The following is a 23,682-nucleotide window of genomic DNA, read 5'->3' as shown; positions in this document are numbered from 1 at the left end:
AGAAATTTCAATTTAACATGAGTTTTACTATAATAACATGAGTTTACTATAATAACATCAATTTATGAGTTGAAAAAAATTCATATGAGTCCCCATGCATTCTTTGAGGTGCTCCTCAGATCACTTTCACAGCTTCTCTGCAGTGCCAAGGCAGTCCCAAAGACTGATTCATGGTTCACAAACTAGGTAGACAATATTTTACAAAATCTGTGGTGCATCCCTACTTATTTTATGTCTGTGTCCAGAACATAGAGATAATGCATTTTGGTTTGTGCATTGGGAGGACTGAAATATGTAGTCGATGAACAATTATGATGTTCAGAAAGCCCTGGTTTACATACCATGGTAGTAGGGGTTAAACTCTACGGTCCCAGTTATATGAATAAATGCACGAACCACTAAAGCTGTTAACTTACATGCCAAAAGCAGGGAAGTTTATATTCGATTGCCAAAGATGCCAAAGCTGTCATTAAACATGTCCTCACACATTGTAAATATAATCTTATATGGTAATTTGTATTATTAATTTCAGTCATTTTTAAGTCACTGATCGTACTTAATACTAAGACATACCTAATAGGTACTGAAGTCAAATCACAGCTTCTAACAATGTTCCTGAGCAGATTCCAGTGCTGCCCCAGCTGCATTCCTGAAAAGCTGTTATCTAAATACGATGACTCCATGTGGCATGCTGGTTAGGTACCTACACTGCTTTGTCTACAGACTGAAGCATATTAAGTGCTGAAAACAGAAAAGTAGAAGCATCTGGAATTTATTTTTGTATGTTGTTTTGACTCTGGAAAACCAGCATTAGGAAATCGCACACAACAATAGTTCTTTAACTGATGTCTGTGGTCCGTTTTGAAACTGTCTGAACAGATTTTCAGTGTCACACTGCAGAGTATTCACAGCATTTGTTTTCTTACAATGGATTCATTTTGGAACTGGGAAACAAAATAACCCAAACTAGTCTTTTATTTTCATACTGAAAAATGTAAAAGGTGAAGGTATGTCTCTAAAGTGTATTACTCTTCAGAGAAGGAAGGGCAAGTAAACTTAGTATTACTATCGTTTATTATTGACACAGAAAACTTTCCCCTGCAGCTCCACTATCTTCTCATATCATAGGAGTTAATTATATGAAATCCTAAGTGCTAGCAAGTCAGGAAAAAAACCATCATCTTTGTGTTCTCCAGTGACTTCTGTTCTTTTCAGCCTCAAAGAGCTGTAACATAGCACTGTGGAGATGAGCTTCATTTACACTAGAGTAAAAACAATATAAATGTGCTTTACACCAAAGCTTAATCTGAATAAGAATTGGGGCTTTGTTTCAGACAGAATCATGTATAATTTTATTTCTTCAAAATTTAATTCCAAGAGGGTAGGAACTAAACAAACAAAGACACATTCTCTTCATTTTGATATATCCATGACGGGTATTTTCAGGCAAAAGTGATTTTGAAAGTTATCAGAATTAAAATAAAAAATAGTAAAAGAGTGTGGCTTTGTAGCTCAAGGAGGATTTATGATTAGAGGAGGCACAATAGATCCTTTGTCACTTTATTGTCCAGTCAGGCCTCTTATACAAAAACAAACTTCAGGCCACAAGTGGATTTATAGTTCATTGTAGTGAAAAACTATGGCTTTGCTACTACAGGGTGGGAAGGGATTATTATTGATTTGTATTATCCTGTAAGATTATGGAATTTTGCTAGCAGGCCAGGAAAGACATCTGATGTACCTATGGAGGCTTCAGTATATTTTAACAGAAATTCAGTAACATATGTCATAGAATGGATTCTGGTAAAAGACATAGTTCCAGTCACATAATGGATCACTGCTGCAGAAACTGACATACCCTAAAGATTTTTAGTAAATATTGATTTTCCCTGCCTTTATACGTGAAAAATTCAGATAAATGTAGCTTAGTATCACAAATACCTTCTCCCTCCGCTTCCTCCTCACACACTTGCACAATCACATAAACAAGTTTTGAATAAAGGCTGCACTATGAGACCCGGATTTCTTGGGCATGTGCATGGGTAGATGCTACTCTTTCCACCACCACTGTCCCTGCCACAGGACAGTCAGAGCTGGCCTGGGGCTTGTGGACCTGTGCTCCTCCACACATGGTGAAATGCTGTGCTGACTGCAGAAGGTCTCTTAAGAGTTGTTACAGTCACATGGTTTCAGATTTGCTACTGATTTGTCTTGTGCAAGATAGGCTTACCATTTCTGTTAAAGTTTCTTGCACGGGTTTGTATTTTTCCTTATAAAACCTGCTCCTCATATTTCAGCTTTCCCATCCTTCATATTGTACCATAATCCCTCATGAGGTGCCGTCTATGTAAGAAAACAGGTATGGTCAGCAAGGTGTCTGCTGACTGTGTATCTGAGGCGTGTTAATCTATCCTGGAATGCGCAAATGAAACACGCCTGAGATATTAGAGTGAAGAGCAGTAGAGAAATGTGTGTGACATACTGAGAATGCCAGAGCATCTTGCTATTTATTTCCTGTCAACACTTAATGCAGACCCAGTACATGCTATTAAGAAATCATCTTCACACTTGCATTTCATGCCTAATGCAGTAATTATACCTAGAAGCGAGGTATGTGTAAGTAGTATATACATCTCTTTTGGACCTCTGTTTGTCTGGACATTTTCTACAGTGAGAAATAAGCTCACATGCTTTCAAAGGCAGGGCTGGTCTTCAGGTAGTCTAGGAGAGCATGGGGGATTTGGTTATGCACACTCTTTGGAGAGCCTCAAGTTTTAGACATGCACACTGAACGACTGGACAAAAGAAATGGAAGAACATGACTGCAGTAATCAGAAAGGATAAGATACTGGAAGAGCAATTCCTTAAATCAGTGGACTTTCACTAGTGCCAGTTTCCACTCAGTGCAGTAAAATACGTCCTCTACGAAGTAAGTTATTTGTAATAGACAGTCCACACAATGCCATAACAAAGTGATTTTATTGACATTCCTCTATAGTGTTATGGTTGAATAGAAAGCACAGCCTGAGTATCATGTGACATTTTTCTGTCAATATAAGCAAAATCAGTCCAATAATGAGGACCTTTCCTGCCATTGACTTTATGTAGTCTTTAACAAAAACCGTAACAGACATTTCTGTTAGATAAATTGGAAGCTGCAGGGAATTTGGCTAATGGTACAATATTTACTATACCTAGTATCTACTATCTACAGGCATCTGTTTTTCTACTAGAACAAAGGAACTACATGACTCACTAGAGAGAAAGTAACAATCCAATCTTTTGGAACTTACGATAACTGGAAAACTTATCCCAGACTTAGTATATTGCAGTCTTTTATTTTATTTTAATTTTTTTTTTAATAATGAACACTGAGGTACAGCAAGAATAATAATAAAAAAGCACCGCATTTGTTGTAGAAAGATCTGTTGGTCTGCATTTGACTGAAAGTGTTTAATCTTGACTGGGAAGCCCTATTAATAGTGCTATGGAGACAAGACAAATAATTATTGTTTCAACAGAAATTAAACAAATCTCCAGTCAAATTTGTCCTTCTGGAATTCCATAGACTGTCATAGGACGAATAGCCAAGGATGAGTTTAACTCATCCTCTGCATGTGTATTTTAGCTTATTTCTCGTTTGATTTTCATGTCCAAATTCAGTATCCTACTGTTTTCAAGTAGAGGTATGTCAACTATTCGTTACAGTGAACTAGAACAACAAAACACAAACCGAACAAACACTGCCTCTCCCCACAGGCTATAACTCTCACAGACTAGACTACAAACTCAAACCTTAGCTACAAGTTCTTTGAAAAGTTCATGGGCACTTGAGCAAACTGGGTGAAAAAAGTCCTCTCTGTCAGACCTGTACAAAACTCATGATTTCTCTATTAGATGCTCCGTAGTTTGGACCACTCACTTCTGGCCCTGTGATAGCCACGAATCTTCCAAGAACATAAAAGTCAAGTTCTGAACATGCACAGCCACATGATTGAACTGAACACTCCTGTAATGTACTGCAGACTGAAGTGACAGCATTTGTAAGGTTTATACCCAACACAATTAACAATAAGGTACGCTTGTTTGTATTGGATCAAATCCTGCATAGCTGATGTAGTCAAACGGTCAGTGAGACTGCTTCAAGGTGGAAGACCTACTGGTGATTTAAAATTCCTATTTTCATTCTCATATCTTCAGCTTAATGCTACTATGACAACAGGATTTCATAAACAGAAATATCACTTTCCCTCCCTCTACCATTAATGTAATCACAACTGTCACTTTGAGAAAGACACGGGCCCTCTGAAACGAAATGTACAAATTACCAATATTCATTGCTTCTGTCAAAAACTGCAATTCTCAAAAGCTGTCAGATTGCCTATTCCATTTTTCAATTGCATTTTAAAATCTGTTGATATTGATGTCATATCATAATTTAGCCACCACCATGTTTAAAGGGAACTGAGGTGAAGAAGCTGAACATATTATTTCACTGTAAATCTGTCCTATGGAATATCTTCTATTCCCTCCTGTGGGAACACAATGACACCAGAAATTCTCTAATTAACAATTGGTGTTTAACACATGAAAATTCAGACCTAGAGAGAGCAGAGATGATTAAATGAGAGAGTAACTATCGAAAGGTGAACAAGGAAGGGTATATGCCTTGCATATGCCTAACAACAACGTCATCAATTAATTGCATAATGGGCAGGTTAAATAACAGGGCAAGGGCGATGGGTTCCTCCCTGTCTCCTGTTAGCAGCATTCACTGCCTCTCTCACTCTAACATTATAGTGCCACTTAGATGCATGGCTTGCCCTTCACTCCAGACTGGGACTGGATTCAGCCCATGCCATGATGCAATGACTGGAGAAATGCACTGTGAAGCGTCGATCTGGATACCCTAGAAATGATGTCAGTGTTTGAAAACCTATTGGGGTAGGGCATCTGGGAAGAGAGAGGGATAGGTCTGGAATAATAGAGTGCAAGAAAAGCGTATTATGGCATTTTCTTTCTCTTTGTTTTATGAAAATAGTCAACTGTCTTCCTCTATTCCTGGCTTTGGATCCAAATAACTTGCAAGGAAATCCACATGACCTTGTTACTTCAATGTCATCACAGCCACCTAAGAAAACAACCTTTAAAAAATACTAGGCTGTGCACTTGAAAGACAGCTTGGACCAAGGATTTGGATGGGAAGTAGCCGGCTATGCTGCACGTTTCCCAGAGCAGGAACACACAAGGTGCTCGAGATGGCATCTACCAAACACAGAGATGCAGAACACCTAATCTACCTTAGAGTGTGTTGAGTGCCAGAACATGTTGTGAAGAAGAATTTCAGGAGAAAGCCTTCCTTGTTTCAATCAGTGGGGTTTGATGCTGTCTCTGGAATACAAACATCTTTTATTATGCTACAAAAAATAGTTTCACTTTTTCTTAATAAAATATAGTTTTTAAATACTTTAAAAAAATTAACTATACAGTATTGTAAAGATCAATTTTTTTTTTTTTTTTTTACTATGTTAATGAGACAGCTCTTGATGCACTATTTTTCTTGGCCAAACCTGCACCAACTGGTTGGATAATTTTCTTTCTTGTCTTCTGTTGTTAGAAGACATCCAACATTTGACATAGTGCAGGTAACTTTGTAACATCACCAGGAATAAAACAGGAACCATACAGGAATTTCTGGATTTTGGGGCGCAGTGGTGAAGAGACAGAAACTATGTATATTGGAAGATTTTTGTTGTTCAGTCTGTCCTGGTGTGACTCGCTCTGATGTAATTGCTGTGTATGTGACAGACGGTCTCAGAAAAAAAGTTAAGATTTCCACCTCTACTGTGCAGTGGGGAGGGTCATATGGAACAGGGGCCCAAGAGCTCATTTGTGGAAATAATAAGCATAATTTTTGGTGTCTGGTGGAATGAAAGCTGGCCTGTAGCCAAGGTCCCTGTACGCAACTGTAATATGAGTACTCAATATGGATAATAACGTATTACAAAAAGATCCTCAGTAAAAGCCATACAGCAAATTACTATAAAAGCAACAGAAATGTCACAGAAATGGAACAAATGGAGCAATTTAAATATCCCAAATGTTTTACATATCATTAACAAAAGCTACTATTTCTGCTTAGAAACATGTTTTTAGGTATGTCACCTTTCAAATAGCTATTGACCAAAGCATCAAAGCAGGAGCATGATCTAAAGCTCTCAGAATGCAGTTTTTCAAGTGTGATGAGTTTCTCTATAGCCACCATAAAAATATGGGGGAAAACAGGGTCCAATTATTTTCTCTGGAGAGAAAACTTACAGGAATTAGATGTGTCAGACATTGAACTGATCTCCTGATTTTACAGTTTTCTGAAGCATAGCTAACACAAAACTACCAGTAACAAGCCCCTAAGGGGGTGTGGTATTTCATGTGAGCTGCTAGACACTATGATGTTACCTTCTTACTTACCTTCACTCAGCCTTCACAAGTCTCTCACTTCGTATTTCATGCGTCCTTTAACTTATTTAGTGTCAGAAGCAAAGATACTTATTTCCTTTTCCCAGTTAAGACAAACACTTTCAATCAGAGATTAGTCTTGGAAAATAAGGGCAGCAAAGATTAATAAATAGAACACAATTAGAGCAGTGAGGTTGACTGTAACAGCATCAGCAAAATCTATCCGAACACAAGCCTACTGCTGTTTTCTTTTTGTTCCCTGGCTTCAGAGTTGGAATGCCAAGGACACCAAACTGAACAGGGTTATGTCTGCAGTAAGAAGAGCTACATCTTTAGTTTAGTGGTACCTTAGATGACTGGAGGGCCTTTGGGCTTCAATAGCAAGTACGTCAAATTCTTGACCCAAAGAGAGTTACAGTCCCCTTCATCCCTGACAAGCACTCTCATTCACTGCAGCTTCTCATTTCATAGACTGTAGACTAAAACCTTCTGCCTACAACCAGTCTTGAGGTTATGGAGATTGGCACTGAACAAGAAAAGAAAAATGACAGAAGCAAAAACTGCCCCCAACAACCATAGTTTAGCCCAGCCTGATAGAAAATAAATGGCTTCTGACACAGGGGATGGGATTGTCTAGACTTCTCATTTGAAAAGGAGCATTTTAAACATCAGAAAACAAAGATCTGGTAAACAGAACCCAAGGGTATTCATAAGAGTAGAACATTCTTCTTATTTCCCCTTTTCCTTGTTGTATACAATACCAAGGTAAGGGAGCCTCGTCCTTTATGCTACATAAGACATCCTTCTTGAGCATGCACAACCTTGTGCTTCTTGTGTGGTAAACATTACAACGGAGATGCCCCTTCCAATATCTCTGAAGTGCAAGTTCTCTCCAGTACTGGCAAGCAACAATCATAACAATCACTGTTATGCTTTGCATTGCATTACAGGTTGGTTTTTTTAGTTTTTGAAGGTCTTATCTGCACTATGTATCTGGGCCCGTTCCAGCTGATGCAACTGATGTGGATCATGAGTTCGTATATAAAAATTTCAGTTTTGCTCATAGGTGTCTCTCAGATGGACAATACATACAGGGAAAACAAGGATGGATGAAGATATATTTGACCAGCTCCTAGTGCTGCGTTCAACAGTTAAGAAGTAAGATGGGCTGTGAATTGATTTAGAAGATGTGGGCATATAAAAGCTTGGAATGCTTGATGAGGTTTTTTTATTTTTTAATCAACGTAGGTGGAAGTAAACATTTATTAACATTTGGTCAAGTGTAGTGTAACTTGCATTTGTATTTTCATTGTTATTAATGGAGGTATGTAGAGATATACAGAAACCTTGAGACAGTTGTTTTTCTATTGCATACAGACTAGCAGTCCATTGGAAATAGAGGATGAAAGCATGAAGGTTAGATCTTAAAGGGTGGCAGTTCTTCATGCACAGCTTTTGTCAATCTTGATTTTTTTTTTGTTCATTTTGTTTTAAAAAATAAAAACATGGGAAACCAAATGATGGTGGACAGGAAAGGTGACATCATCAGCCAGAAAAACACCAGAAGTGCCTGAACCTCCTCATTCAAGTCCAAAGGTGCTAGTTTCTTCAACAGCTGTCAGCAGCTTTTCATACAGCATAGAGTATGAGGGGTAAGGTGGAAGATCCAAACGGTTGAAACATGTGTGTGCCCTGCAAAGGAAAACATGCTACATGTTAAGTTTAATCTAATTAACTTGAGAAATTAAAAATTGAGAAAACAAGTTCCTACTGACATTCAAATTCACTCAAAAGAGATAAAAAGAAATTCTAACTATTAAAGTAAAACTCTCAAATTCCACCAAAAATCTGCGGTACCGAAATGTATATGCACATGCACACGAATATTTAAAAAAGAAGACACAGCTAAGTATCAACAGGCATTGCAGGGATCTTGCAGGAAGCAATCTTCATGGAGAATGCTGGAGGTCACTGAGGAGCTGGGGTCTAGGCCCTGACAGAGAGAAGACTCCACTCCTATAATTTTGGTTGCTTTGGGCTTTTCCAAAAAAATTGCAACTCAGCTGTATAAGTTTTGGACCAGTGGATAAGCATAATGTGATGAACCATATGGACAGAATGGGCTCAGCAAGTGTTCATAGTGAGGCAGGGCTGACTGGTGAGAGACCACTCAGGGATCTGCTAACTGAAGAAGGAAGGTTGCTGAAAATGTGCCTGTAAGTCAGCTGTCAGCCATCTGCTGCAAGTCTGGCCTTCAAATGATATTTATTTGTAGTAGCCAAGGCAAAAGCAAAATATTTTGTGCAGAGCAAGCTGCCAACTTGACGACCCTCTCTTCTCCCAGTTTTATTATTGTATTTACCCTCAGTTGGCAGCACCTTCAAAAGGAGCCGTGGAGCGGGTTCCGCGCATGCCTCTAACCTTGTTGCAGCTTTTCTGTTAGCAGCAATTAGACCCAGATGCAGACTGCACTTCACTGTGTGAGGTGCTATACAGATGTGAAGCAAAGAAACAGTTCCCTGCCCCAACAGTTCATCCATTTCAACTGACTGAAAAAATGTAGAGCTCATTCAACAAACAGGGGAGCACATTTTCATTAAAATTGTTGCATTTTTTTTCAGTCAGCTTGGAGGTTTACGCAGTGCTAGAAATATTTTTGTTTTCTCTTGCTCTCTTTGATAGATGGGAATTGACAAAAACCCTACAGAAGGAAACGTAGCCTCAATGGCTAACAATGTCTAAGCTTCTGGCCCCTAGCATTTTTAGAAGCCATGAAGTTGTTCTACTTTTAGCTTTTTTATCTCATACTTTAATTCAATGTTACTTCTTCAAAACTGAAGCAGAAGAACCATCTTGGAGAAACTATTTGAAACCACACTAGTCAACTCTTAGACCACCCAGAAAGTGAGAAAAACATGATACCGGTATATGGGCTGGCCTGAGACTTGTGGATTCAGAGTTTTATCAAGCACCAATGGTGAATAATTAAAAGCAATCAGGCAACTGAAATAGCCAGAGGCAGGTAATCTTCCCTGCATCCCAGAACTTCAATTAGGAGAGGTTTTACCATTCTTTTTCCCCTTCTGAATGAAGATTTTTAGCTGGTCACTCTCAGAGAGAGTGTACAAAACCCACAGAATTTGTGGAAATGAGCTGGGAACACGTGAGTCAGTGAAAAAGGAACATTGATAAAGCCATTATTTAATACATCTCTTGAAATTACACGTGGCGGCTCCTACGTATTATCCATGAGAAGCCCTGCACTATTTATTGTTTATCTCAGCGATCTTTGGCAGCGTGAGTTGTTTCTACAGTCTATTGCAAATATGTATCAACCACTGGGAGTTAGTAACTGAAGGATTCTTTTAGTCCATTCAGAATGTATTTATCATAGGCAAGAGAGCACCATCCAGAGACAGCCGGTCTTGAGGAGCTCAGCTGCCTGCTCCAGAACTGGAAGCAGCATAGTCATGGTGGCTCAGCTGTGGATTCTGCTCATATGACTTTGCTGAACCCAAAGCAATATCTCTGTATGGTACTTAACCCTGGCATATTTAACTGTATGAGACCACAACATCTCACACATTGCTGTCATGCATCCTGTTGTGTGATGCAGACATATCCACAGCCACTGACGCTGGTGTTTACTTTCTTGCAGACATTCATCTTGACTGATGATTATCCATCTCATTCACACTGGTTATGAAACAACCTTGCAATGCTGTTGACTTTTAGTCATTCTTGACTTAGTCAAACTGAGAAAAAAGACCAACTCCTTTTCCTATTATGAGGTTTACAGAAGTGGGCTCTTCTACAGAAGGTCACATGGAATTTATTGTAAGGAGAAACTATTACAAAGAAAGGAAAAACAAGTTAACATGTTGAGAAACACTGAAGAATTTTGCCAAGCAACATTCTTGTGTTCTCCAGTTCAAAAACTATAGAAAAAAATCCTTTCACTCCAAATAACGTCACCAAACAAAAAATGAAAACTAATTTTCAGGAGTACTATGCAGGTTAGACTTACACTTCTACTACTTAAGGTGCAAAACACAATATATTGCTAAGGACAAAACCTGAGTTCAAGTTCTAGTCTGTGAAACTAATGTGGATCTACTGCAACTCCAATGATGCTAGTGAAGCCCACTCAGTCTTACAACAAGATAATTTCATACAAAATTGTCTGGCTTACATTCAGAAATGGGGCTAATTGGTTCTCTTCTGCAAAGATCAGACATGATGTCTGCTTGTGTAACTGAACAACATATTCTGTCTCATCTGAAATACAAGAGAGGGTTGGTTTGGACTCCTCATTCAGTGTTCCCTCTCTCCTCAGTACTGCTGTGCATAGCACCTTTGCCTCTTGCAACTGAAAGCTGAAACCTTTATTTTCCAAACCAGACTAAAGACGAATTGCTCCGTCGCCAGCCTGTTATATCATATGCTGTGTGATACAGCAGTACACAGGGCAATTAAGAGGGAAGGATATTTTCCATAACATTCACTGTTGCCTAACTCTGTGCCTTGTCCTCCACAGGGGTAAGTTCCTCCTGAATGATGTTGATCTCCTGCTACTGATCCCAGTGAGATTCACTACAGCAAGCATAATCCAGGGGACACTTGCTGCACATATCGGGGTGCAGTGCAAAGAACAGTCATAGCAAAGAGAAAAGTCTTTCTTCCCTTGATTAAGTCTCCTACCACATAAGCCTGCTGACATTTGAGAGGGTGTTCAGGGAGTGAGAGGTCTGGTATAAGAATTAGATTGGTAAGAACTTTTATGGAACGGATTCTGGCTTCTATAGAAGAAAATGCAAGATAAAGTCATGTAAACTAACTCTGACCCTCATGTGCCCTCATCCTCCAGTAAGTAAAGCAGTAAATGCACTACTTAAAATTTCATTCTTCCTGGCAGTCTGTCTTTATTGCTCAAAGTAGATTTGGTGGGTCTGAACCTTTAATCTTGCTCACTGTTCACAGTGCCGTGCTATTTCTTTTCTTTTAAGAATTCTCTCTAAAAATTATGAGTATAAGCTTTTAAGATTTTTGCATTCTTCTTTTCTTCATCATTTCCTTTAATCCCCATAATGACGAGAGTACAAAGGCAGTAAGTGTGCACAGAACCCCCTCCTATCTTATTTATAACTTTAACCTATCAACTAAAATAAGCCTTGCATTCTAACATAACCATGCCTGTCAGGCAGAAACCAGGCATTTCTCCTTTTCATCTTGCTTTCTTTAGATGAACCCACAAACCACTCTTTGATCAATCTCAGGATCCACCGGTATCAACTTTTGTTCCTTTTGTCTGTGAGAAGGAACGCTTATACACTGTCTGGGAACCACTGCTTAATAGATGAGTGTAGATTTGTAGATGGTATTTCTGTTGTATGTAGGAAAAGAGGAAAGAGAAGAAGGACAGGAGATAAGGAATGATAAAATACAGTGAAACACACAAAGTCCACTGGGAAAGAAGGAAATGATGAGAACAAAGTTCTTTGCAGTCACGCATAATTATTTTTTAATTGCTATATGGGATTCTGGGGTGATTAAACACTTTATCATCTAATAGAGAGGGACAGAATTCTCTTACAAAAGATCAGATATTTACTAGCACTGGTAATATTTATCATACATAAACCACAGACAGTATGGTGGTCATCACTAATATACTCTGCTGAATGAAAATCTCTTTTGATGAAAGGGTCGTTGCAGCTCAGCACAGATTGGGTAAATTACCTCATTGCGTCAAATGTGATTATTTGAATCTCTGGGATACATGCTGAGGTCCCTACTTAGTTAATACTCAAGCAGAAATAACCTAGGAGCTGACAGGAGTTTTGGCCAGGTGAGGAGCGCAACCAGAAGATGAGGCAGTGGCATTTGTAGGCACTGGACACTTTTGCAGGCTGAGGTTTGAAGAAGAGGGAACTGTTGCCTCTTATAGCTATGGCAGAAAACACTGCTAGTTCTTTGCACAGGTTTGTTTTGGGCCAGGAGTTCTGCTCCCACAATATCAGATGAAGCTATGGTATATGTTATTCCAGCCAGAAAGCCACTGCCCGTTCATTTATGTTTGGTGGGGAACAAATAATAAGTTCTTGTGAAACTACTGCTAAAACTGGTTCAGTGTTAAGTATCTGCCTTACCCAGGAAAGGTGAAGAGAGGTTTCCTGCTTCAGAAAAGGCTATAGCTGGAAGAATTCTCCATCCATTCTTACTCAGGCAACCAGTTACAAGAAGTAAAATATGTAACTCCTTTATTTTGGGAGAAAGTTTTGCATATTAGATAAGGAGTCTAAAACTCAACCTTGATGAACAAGTGGTTGAGCCTGTTACTTGTTCAGTGTTATTCCATTTGACAAGCTACATCAGCTTGGAAGAAACCATGCTGCAGATTTACGCTGACAGATCTGTAAATCTGGCAGTCTCTTTGGAACCTGCTTTAGGGTCATCGTCTAGAGATCTGGGATTAGAGCAGAATCTCTGTGCCATTTAGTACTTTGACTTCCTAACGTGTGTGATCTCAAAGTAAATATAGATAGGAATAACGTGTCTGGTACACATGCATACTCCAGAAATAAACCTCTGGTGTAATCTAACTCTTATTTGTCTTACATGAACATATTACACCATCATTACCCTGTTCATGTAAGGAAACTGGTATTGATGAACAAGTGCACCAATTTAGGAAGAAGTTCCTGGATTATCAGCCTTCCTAAAAAAGTCTTGTTTATCCTCAGTTCTTTCAAGAAGCACTCTATGTGTTACGTATTAGCAGTTATTCTTTGAAAAGTGTTGCATTTTAGAAATTTACACCATGCCTATTTTCTGGGAGTGCCACATCGCTGTCCCAAGTGCAAAAGCATGACTGGTTTAGGTATAATCACATATTTGCTCACTATAAGCAAACGGCAGTTGCGTGCTCCATGGCCAAAGTGTAAGGACAAGATGTAAGGGAGAGTCACCTTAACTATTTCGGCCATCTGGAGCAGGAGTGAGAGAATGCAGAAGGAGTACGGGACTCTCCTGACAGAGCCAAACGTTATCTTGATACTTTGTACAGCAGTTGAAAACCCGAAGGCCAGACTAACCCATCCCCAGTGACACACCATCACTCTGGATGTCAGGAAAGCCCAATGCATCAGCTTTATGCAAGTTCCCTAACACCTCTCACAGCATCACATTTATTGGGTCAGAGGTTAAGAACTAAGGGCAGTAATTAAGACGTGCAATCCACACGTAAGTACATAAATTACTAAACTGCTAAGAGACAAGAAATATGTTTTTTTTCCTAGGACTTTGAAAATGTGGAGCAGGAGTAACTCTCACTGTGAAACCATAGGAATTGTTAGAGAAGGGAATTTGTTGTGGTTTATTTTAAACAGCTAAAGTTTGTTACACTCGTATTCTATCACAGGGGCCAAAAGGCCTACAGGATATGACATATGACTTTTTTTTAGCCTCTAAGTAAATATGTAAGTAAATCTAATAAACACAAGCAAGCCATAATCAGGAATTAAAAAAAAAGTTTAAAATAACATTTATTTAGTGGCTTAACTAAGGATTTAGGGAGCCTCCAGGTTTAGCCTGTGTGTTTTATATATTTCTTAATGCTGTGTATACTTGGCAGCACCCCATAATTTTATAAAAATGCAGGTAATAATTCAAGGTGATCAAGCAGTGTTTATTCCCCATGAGCAAGTGTTGTTTCTCTTTCCCCCGGCTAAAATGAATGCAGAGCTCTAAGACTTCTAAAAGGTGCTAACAACTTTCACCTGGAAAAGAGGCCTCCTTCAGGGAGGGTGATCAGCAGACAAACATGAAGTCGTTAATGCGAATATCTTGGGGCTAACTGAATCTAGGTCATAAGTAATGCCTAGGTTCACAAAGAAAGTTAAGCAGAGCAGAAAGAGGCCAATTACCTTTTCAGAACTTGATGGGTCAGCCCAGGGCATTTTTTGTGCATGTGCTAAGGTCTGCCCTCCTCTCTGGCCCCTTCCCATCTGGAAGAAGCGCAGAATGCTCTGCAGAAATGCTGCACAAGTCTGTGACTTCCAGTTGCTGCCTGTCACAGGCCAGGAATGCCCTTGGTCAGCTCTGAAACCCTAACATAGAAACAGACTATATATATGCTGCAAAAGGAGGACCTTGCCTACGCAAAGCAAACTGTAGCTCTCAGGCTTTCCACATTGCTGGCTGAAGCTCAGAGGGCCTGAGTCATCTCACTGACCATACATGTTTTTATCAGTTTTTAAATCTTGGTGCCTAAATCTGGCTTTCATGTAGGCTCTAGTTCTCCATATTGTCTCTGTAGAGACATTATAGTTGATGGACATAAATCACAATATACCCTGTGTGCTTCAGCTGAGCCATTTTAAAAGTCTATGTTCAGCTGAGATGAGCTGTGACTTAAAACCACTTATTTCCCTTTTTCTGACTTTAGGGGGATTCCACGCGAGATGTCAGCTCAGACTGTCTGCTGCTATAGCACCCTGGTCCAGCTCCTGTCTCTCCCCACTGCATAAGCAGGAACCTGAGCAGGCTTGTACTAAGAACGTGACCATATTTAGCCTTTCTCTCTCCAGAGGACTCTGGAGGTCTGCTCAAGTCCATGTCTTATAGTATGCTTCTGGGCAAACAATGTGGATGGTACCTAGAAAGCTAGACCAGACCCATAATTCATTGATTGTCTGAATATATCTGTAAGGTTTGTGAGAAGAGATTTTTGCTCTGTGCCATGAAAGTAGCCTCCTTTGGACTGCAGCTGAAAGCAAATGATAAGAGGAGGAAGAAAGCATCCTTTGGAGGGCAAATATTATGTATACAGGTCACGTAACAAAAGTATCTCAGAGGTGCTGAGATGCGGCCCCATGAAAAATGCTTTGTAATTTCAGTGGAGCAGAGCCTCAAACAACTTTAGGGACATTCAAGAAAATGTGAAAAAGGATGAGTCCTGGTTACACATAAAGTGCTGGAGCAGAACTCAAAGCTGAATGGGTCCCTGGCTGTGCCATGGTTCTCTTGGGTGGCCTTAGGCAAGTCAGACCATCCCTCTGTGCCCCAGTCCCTTTGTTCTGAAAAGAAAGACGTCCTCTCCTTCAAGAATCACTGTGAGGTCTGTTGACTCTGTATGACATACAGACTCTGTATGACTCTGTATGACATTATGGCTCATTTGCTCCTACTTGGCTGACTGAACTAGATGTAACAAATTGAGTATTATCACCATATGGGCTGAAGTCCCTTCACTAAGCTTCCTTGTGATGAAAAAGTGGAACTATCAGAGCAAATGAAGGGATTACACTCAGGTCTCTGGCCAAAACTCAGAGACAGGTTCTGGCTTTCATGGCTCTGTAAACTCACAAGTATTTTCATTAGTATTTTGGAAGTAAAGGGAACAGAATCAGCTGACGGGCTCCTGCTGATCTGGATCTGTTCCAGAATCAAAATAAGAGAACAAGGTTTGGACCTATGGAAATCTTTATCTTAATCATTTCCTAGGATTCAAAGTAGTTTAAATTGAGCCTGCAAATCAAAAAGGCAGCACAAGAAAACACTTTTCTCTGAATGTAATTACAGAACAAATTGATAGTTGTTCCTTCTTGTTTAAAGATGTCTTTATTGTATTCATTATCTTTCACTGTCACAGCACTTCTGGTTTTGTATCCTAGTTGGGACATACCTTGGAAGCGAGGTTATTTTCCCCCATTTCTCTATGCAGAAGCGCCGTAGCCCATTGCTCCCTCGGAGAGCTGCAAAGCCCTCATATGGCACACTTGATGTTCCAGTGACGAATTGCAACAACCGGAGTCTCTGCTCATTGTTAAATCTCTCCACTGCTGCCCAGAACCACCGTATTACTATGTGGCCATCATGGTAACCTAAACCAAAAAGCAAGAGAGAGAAATTAAAATGACCCCCTCTATGTGGGAAGTGTAACATTGAAATATGTTCCCACTGGCATAGGACAGTAGATCTCTGACTGAAAAGATCCTGACCTAACAATGTATCTTGCGACGAGCAGTAGGTCCCAGCCCCCATCTTGTCCTGGCTGTGGATACTACAATATTACTAACTCATTTGAAACCCATAAACTCAAATACATATTTGAGGTACATTGGCCTCTCACAAATCCCTTGGCAAGAACGGGGGCTACCTGCGTGAGACATAAAAGACCAATTGTGATATGCCGCACAGTGAGAGTCCTAACGACTTAACAATTTCTAGTTCCAAAATAAATTATTTTTTGGATTGCAATAGTGTCCAACATAGGGAGTGGAGTTTGCAAGCCCTTCCCTGGCAAAATTCCCACCTGAGAGGCTCTGTGCCTTGGTTTGTGCTAGTGAAAGCCAGCATAAACCCAGGCAGAATCTGTTTCAAGAGCTAAACAGAAAAAAGTAGGACAAAAATAACTTGGGGGACAAACTGTGCTTGTGGTAAGCTGCATATTTCAAGGTATAATAACACAAAGGCTGGGTAGTGAGCAGCAAAGACTTAAACCTTGTATTTCAGGGGAGGATATGGGAGCTTCAGGGACTTCCCTTTTGTAGTGCTGAACTTGTAGATTTTACATTTATCCATCATCCAAGACAGCCTGGATAAATTGTGCTCAGCATTTAAAGCAAAACCAAGGCAAGTATTAGAGAAGGGGAAAAAATCCAACTTGACATAGTCTAGGCTGAGGGGGTTAAGCAAGATCTGTATTTTGATGAAGTGTAGTTGGGAATTGTGAAATTCAGCTCTTGAATTCAGCTCCCTGCTGAAGCCAACAGGACTTGTTACACCACCTTCAGTGAGGCCAGAAGTTCATTCACAGTCATCTGAGTAACTTTTAGATCTAATATTACAAATCCTATTCAGTCCTTAATAGTCAAAACTCCTGTTAAATCATCAGGAATTGAGTGTGTAAAATCTGGATAGAAGTAGCAGAAGCAATTTCAGTATTATTACATCTCTTGATCCAAACCAAAGATCTTACTTATTCTATTTCATGAGTTATTCTTCACAAAAACTTCCTCATCAAAATAGGGCATTTCCCTCAGGAAAGACAGAAGGAAAAGATGGACCAACTCTTTCACACTTTAGGCTGAAAATGGTCAAGATATTAGTAAGCATCAGCAGGCAGTTTACCTCCACGATATTCTGTGTTGTTACGCCAGTCAGTGAGATCTATTTCTGCAGTGCCAGCTATAACCAGCTCCAGTTCTCTGGCATCAAAAACAGAGACAAGCCTGGAGTCTACAACCTGGAACAAAAACCACTTATTAGTTTCAGACTGGAAATAAAGCAGATGCAATGTCTTGTAAACCTATGAATTTTATGGCCAGTGCTTTATTCTGATGAAGTCTGCATGCTGACAGCTAACTTCTACTCCTCTGCTGACAAATCCACGCTCTTCTTCAGGGAGCCTGCTGATATTTTGAGCTGCAAGCAATGATGACATATGAGATTTGACCTGAATGAAATAATACAAGTGACAGGACATAATCTGTGCAGAACATTCTTCATTGATACATTCCTTCTGACAGGTGATTTTGATAGTCAAATAAAGACTGGATTTATAATAGGACAATTTATTTCATATTTGTTTTGCATTGGAATTTGATTACAACTGTGTAGGAATGACCTCAGGTCTTCATCCACTGAAGATGCAGCTGAGGTTCACTTTCTTCATTACATGAAACCAAAAGCTTTAATGGCGTGCAGTATTCACAGGGAGCAAAAGCTGGTGAACCACATGCACACTTCAGTAAACTGTATGGAGTCACTTAGCCAACCCTTTTCCACAGGAAGGGGCTGACCAAGTCTCTTCAGGTACAAAGCCACGCTTGCTGGCTTCACCTCCAGTAAATGCCAGTGCATGACTGCTTGGAGCCATCAGTTACCAGTACTATTCTACCTGTCCATTATCTGCTGTTCCATTTTCCAGGGTTACCACTCTTTCAGTTTATTTCACTCTGCAAGACAGCCCTCAACTTCTATTATGCAGCTGCCAGGGCAAGATACATGTTTGAATATGATAAGTAAGTGGTGCAAGAATAGGTGATTACACGGGTTGGTCAGCGAAGCCACAGGTTTTCATCCAGTCTTTGGCAGCCCTTGTAGCAGCTCTGCCAGAAAGATGTTCTCAGATCCAGGTCTTCAGCAAAGATAAATTAGCAAAATCCAGGGACAGCAATGGAGCAGCATCCAGGAATACCAGCAAGATAACAGCTGACTGCATCCTAGGACCAACTTTACTGCAATGAGTGCCTGAAGATACAGTATGTCACACCAGCTCCTCAGTGAAGTGTATGATTCTTCATAGTCTTCTTTTGTACCACAGCAGGGTAAACCAAAATTTGCAAACGCCTACTTCTCTTACTATGTGAATGCAAAGCAGTATCTTTCTTAGCTTTATCATATTCAGAACAGGCATTTCTTTCCTTTCTCTGTTCATGCTAAACATGCCATACCCAAGGTCTCTGTCTCTACAGGTCCACGCACAACAGTTCCTTGCCATCTCTGTCTGTTTAGCTATTTCCTAGGGTACCGATAAAGCACAGTTTAACCATGGGGTCTTCTCTTTCAAATGAGGAATGGAAGACTGTGGGAGCATCGCTTTGTTACTTACTTCGTAGAAGCCACGGACCAGGGCCTCTGTTTGCTGAACCACTCCTCGTTCCACTCGCCACTTAACCATTCTCTCGATGTACTCTTTTTTGTTCTTTTCTGTCACCGCTGTATTTGCCCCTCCAGATTTCAACTCTCTTTCTGTCACCTACAGAACAAAGACGAATAGTAGTAGTAGCAATGTATGGATCACATTGCGTCTCAATTTAAGTTATATTTCGAAAATGTTAGTGAAAAATACAACAACCATATTTCTAGTTCTGGTCTTCTGGCCTCCTGTCCATTTGCAATAGAAACAAAAAGGATAATGAGGGACACCCCCTCAGCCCCAGCCCTAGCCTTATCCCCAGCTGAAGCTCCACTGCCCTTTACATTACTCCAAACTCCAAAGCAAAGACTGATTTGGAGAGCATCATCCATCAGCCATCTACAATGTGCCACTTCGGCCTGTCTTGTCATCCTTCTCCTCTCCTTTCCCCCCTAGAAGCTGCAGAGCAGGTGACAACCATACCAGTTTGCTACTTGCTGTAGTTATCCAAGCACCAGTATGGGAAACAACATGATGGAGAGGCAATCACAGTATTGGAATAGGCAGACTGTTTTGCCAGCTGGAAGGGATATCTACTCATCTCTTAAGCAACAAGTGTTACCCTTCCCCAAGTGCTAACAGAAGTGTTTACTCAGAAATACCAACATCCAAAGAAGTTATCACAAAATTAATACCCCCAACACACTACCTAAACAAGACCTGTACAGCACCCTGCACAGACAAAAAAATATCGTCACTGTGGGATCCAGAGTTTTGTATCAGCCATACAAATCTGAGAAGTGTTTGTACTGTAAATATTTTTTTTTTTTGTTTAAACCAAGAGCCATAGCATTTCATTGCATTTTAACGGTTAATTTAGTTGGCTTTGGTTACTAAGCCTTAAGATTGAGAAGAGATCTAAGGAATCAATCTAGATTCTAGCCAGCAAGCACATACGCCTTCTCATATGTGACAGAAAATAATATTTATCTTGCAATTATTTTCACATTTAACCTAGTGGATTTAAAATCAGGAAAGTTTTGCCGCCTCTTCAGTTTTCTGCTGCTATAACAATGATGTCTAGCACAGATAGTAAATGAGCTGCATGAATACATACTTGTTATTTGTATTATTTACATATTATTTATCTTATTATCTATTTATTAGCCCAACAGACAGCACACAGCATATGTAGTATGTAGGTCACTTTGCTTGAGGGACCTGTTGTAACATTATGAATTATGGAAACACTCAATGAGTCATCTAATCTGTAGCTTTGTTGAGAAACAGCAAGAACAAGTAAGGTTGGATGTAATGAGTTAGGAATTCTTAGCTGGTTCAGGTTAAACTCCCAAATGTAAATCACAGCATCACCATTATACAAGCAACGCTGCAGTGTCCAGAGGATAAGACTCTGGCCCAGCTGCCATGCTGTGTTCTTCAAGACTGTGTGGCATGCAGATACATCTGTTAAAACCAACGACTAAACGTTGTCTAGATTTAAGCACAACCGTAAGTCCAGATGTTCTAAATCTCCTGCAAGATTTCCCACAAACACCCGGACATGCTGGTGATTTCTTCAACTTGTCATCATCCATATAGTTCCAAGTAGTTATCTAGAATTGGAAGCCGACAATCAATAACAGTGTCCCAATTTTTTCTTTCTTGTTCATAGAGAAATTAATCACAGCTGCGAGCTACAATTCAGAATCAGGTTTCAGAGCAGGAAGGAGACACTTCAACCAGTCTAGCCCATTCCTTTTACCTGACTGGAGCAATTGCCGGGCCTCGGAGACATACAGCTTGGAGAGAGTCCTGGGAGAATACTTTCTACTAGTGAAAAGCATGAGAAACTACTTGGGGTCACAAGCAACTGACACCTCTCTCAGTCTTACAAGTGAAATTCTCAAATTGGCATTCAGTTCCAACCAGTAAAAATGTCTGACACTTGGTCTGACATTGTATCTTTGCTATTAGAGTAGTGATCTGGGCACCAGTACGCAAGAAGGCTAGAGCTCCTCAGTAGCACATTCTAATAAAACAGGCACCAAGAAAGAGGATTTGGCCTGAAAGGATTAAAAGCTATACATGCATATCAGAGATGAGACAAGAGAGAAAAAAAATTAAAATTGTAGTGACTGGTCCACAATAAAGTCATTGTGGAAGCAGGACAAAAGAGCTGCAACTCATCTACCACACAGCTTCTCAAGGAGCCACTATTTCTTGTTTCCCTTCCCCAACCCTTGAAATCCAGGTTCCCAAACATTAGCAGAGCTCCCACTGTGATCTACACTTGCACATGTATCCAGCAAAGCAATGTTCAGATGGCATGTAAGTGGTCAGATACTCTTGGCATGCAAGAATTTCCAGCTGGGATCCACCTGTGAGCATGAAATGTGATCGTGATTTCTTCGTTATTTTGCTGTCACCACTTAGCAAATTTCAGAAGGGGGAAAATCTCACTTTCACTTAGGACTCTTGGATTCTGACAGTCGTAATTCACAGCAAGAACCTTTTTCCTCCCGTCATTATTAATAGATCTAGCAAGGTTAGTACATATGAAATAAAAGTACTAGAAAACATGTGAGCTGGCAAAAAAATCTGGCTTTTAGTGTTCTTTTGCTTTCATACCAAAGCATCTACAACAGATTGTGATTTTTTTCTGTTCTCTTTGGAGCCATTTCTTATCTTCCACAACAGACTCCTCCTATGTAATTGTCTAGCTCTTTTCTTTGGGGAGAGAATAACAAGTAATGAGTACGTGAAATGTTACCTTCAGGTGCATTAGGGCAATTCAGGCTGACATTCTTATTCATCTTTGTAGTTTCTCAATGTAAAGACAAACTCGTCTCATCTGTCTTTGTGAATATGTCTGTATGCTTCTGTCTGTCTTTGTGTATTAGTCTTATATAGCCATACCTTCCAGGGAAACCACTGTCAATTGAATGTCATGCAAGCTCTCAGCTCAAAGCCTTTGAAAACCCTCTGCATTTAAGTCTGTGAAAAAACAGTGCTACCTCTTCTACAGAGGCTTCTTACTTCAGTTTTTCTGTCCCATCCTTTTCATTTCATCCACCCTTGACTCTGCTCATCCTTCATAACCTTGTACTATAAAAAATGTTTGACCAACCTGATCTCCTTCTATGACAAGGTGACCCACTTAGTAGATGAGGGAAAGGCTGTGGATGTTGTGTACTTAGACTTCAGTAAAGCTTTTGACACTGTATCCCACAGCATTCTCCTGGAGAAGATGGCAGCTCATGGCCTGGATGGGTGTACTCTTCTCTGGGTAAAGAACTGGCTGGAGGGCCAGGCCCAAAGAGCTGTAGTGAATGGAGCCAAATCCAGTTGGCGGACAGTCACGAGTGGTGTTCCCCAGGGCTCAATATTGGGGCCAGTTCTGTTTAATATCTTTATCAATGATCTGGATGAGGGGATTGAGTTTACCCTTAGTAAGTTTGCAGATGACACCAAATTGGGTGGGAGTGTTGATGTGCTGGAGGGTTCGAAGGCCATACAGAGGGATCTGGACTGGCTGAATCATTGGGCTGAGGCCAGTTGTATGAGGTTTAACAAGGCCAAGTGCCAAGTCCTGCACTTGGGTCACAACAACCCCAGGCAGCGCTGCAGGCTTGGGGAAGAGTGACTGGAAAGCTGCCTGGCAGAGAGGGATCTGAGGGTATTGATTGACAGCTGGCTGCATATGAGCCAGCAGTGTGCCCAGGTGGCCAAAAAGGCCAACAGCATCCTGGCTTGTATCAGGAATAGTGTGGCCAGCAGGACTAGAGGGGTGATCATTGCCCTGTACTCGGCACTGGCGAGGCCCCACCTTGAATATTGTGTTCAGTTTTGGGCTCCTCACTGCAGGAAAGACATTGAGGTACTAGAGAGAGTGCAGAGGAGGGCGATGAAGCTGGTGAGGGGCCTGGAGCACAAGTCTGATGAGGAGCAGCTGAGGGAACTGGGGCTGTTTAGCCTGGAGAAAAGGAGGCTGAGGGGAGACCTTATCGCTGTCTGCAACTACCTGAAAGGAGGTTGTAGCATGGAGGGTGTTGGTCTCTTCTCCCAAGTAGCAAGTGACAGGACAAGAGGAAATGGCCTCGAGTTGCATCAGGGGAGGTTTAGATTGGATATTAGGAAAAAATTCTTCATGGAAAGGGTTGTCATGCATTGGAACAGTCTGCCCAGGGAAGTGGTGGAGTCACCATCCCTGGAGGTATTTAAAAGGTGTTTAGACGAGGTTCTTAGGGACATGGTTTAGTGCTAGAGTTAGGTTATGGTTGGACTCGATGGTCCTGAGGGTCTCTTCCAACTGAAATGATTCTATGATTCTATGATAACACAAGCAGACTAAATTGAGTTTTGAAAATATCCCCTGAAGTCTTACTTGCTTTCTGTTACTTTTAAGCTTATAGTGGAGCAGCCCTTTTCCCTCAGGGCCAGAATTCCTCCCCTCAGAAACTAGTCTCCCCTAGCTCACAGATCTACCCTAGCTCTGTGAAAACTCTTCTTGTCAACTTTATTTTCAAGGACTAAGAGTCACTCTCTGTATATTCCACCTCATCTCTCTGCTCCCTTTGACA

General features: G+C 40.5%; 1 protein-coding gene across 7 annotated transcripts in view; it reads right to left on the bottom strand.

Moving 5' to 3' along the window:
* Positions 1 to 5,535: 5,535 nt before the first annotated feature.
* HECW1 (HECT, C2 and WW domain containing E3 ubiquitin protein ligase 1) overlaps positions 5,536 to 23,682 on the bottom strand; it is a 266,955-nt gene continuing 248,808 nt past the window's right edge. For 5 of the 7 annotated variants that reach the window (XM_065627747.1, XM_065627745.1, XM_065627746.1 and 2 more), the window contains 5 exons: positions 20,611 to 20,715; positions 19,073 to 19,219; positions 17,590 to 17,704; positions 16,142 to 16,340; positions 5,536 to 8,148 (listed from right to left, as the gene is read on the bottom strand). In XM_065627747.1, the coding sequence (XP_065483819.1) occupies positions 8,037 to 8,148; positions 16,142 to 16,340; positions 17,590 to 17,704; positions 19,073 to 19,219; positions 20,611 to 20,715 (678 nt within the window). In that variant the 3' untranslated portion in view covers positions 5,536 to 8,036. The remainder of the gene's footprint in view (positions 8,149 to 16,141; positions 16,341 to 17,589; positions 17,705 to 19,072; positions 19,220 to 20,610; positions 20,716 to 23,682) is intronic. The other 2 variants (XM_065627748.1, XM_065627750.1) reach the window with 1 other exon arrangement.

This window comes from Caloenas nicobarica, chromosome 2 (genome assembly GCF_036013445.1).
Source record: "Caloenas nicobarica isolate bCalNic1 chromosome 2, bCalNic1.hap1, whole genome shotgun sequence".
NCBI classification, from domain to species: Eukaryota; Metazoa; Chordata; class Aves; order Columbiformes; family Columbidae; genus Caloenas; species Caloenas nicobarica.
Note: the sequence above shows the minus strand (reverse complement) of the source record. Positions and strands in the feature narration are given on the sequence as shown.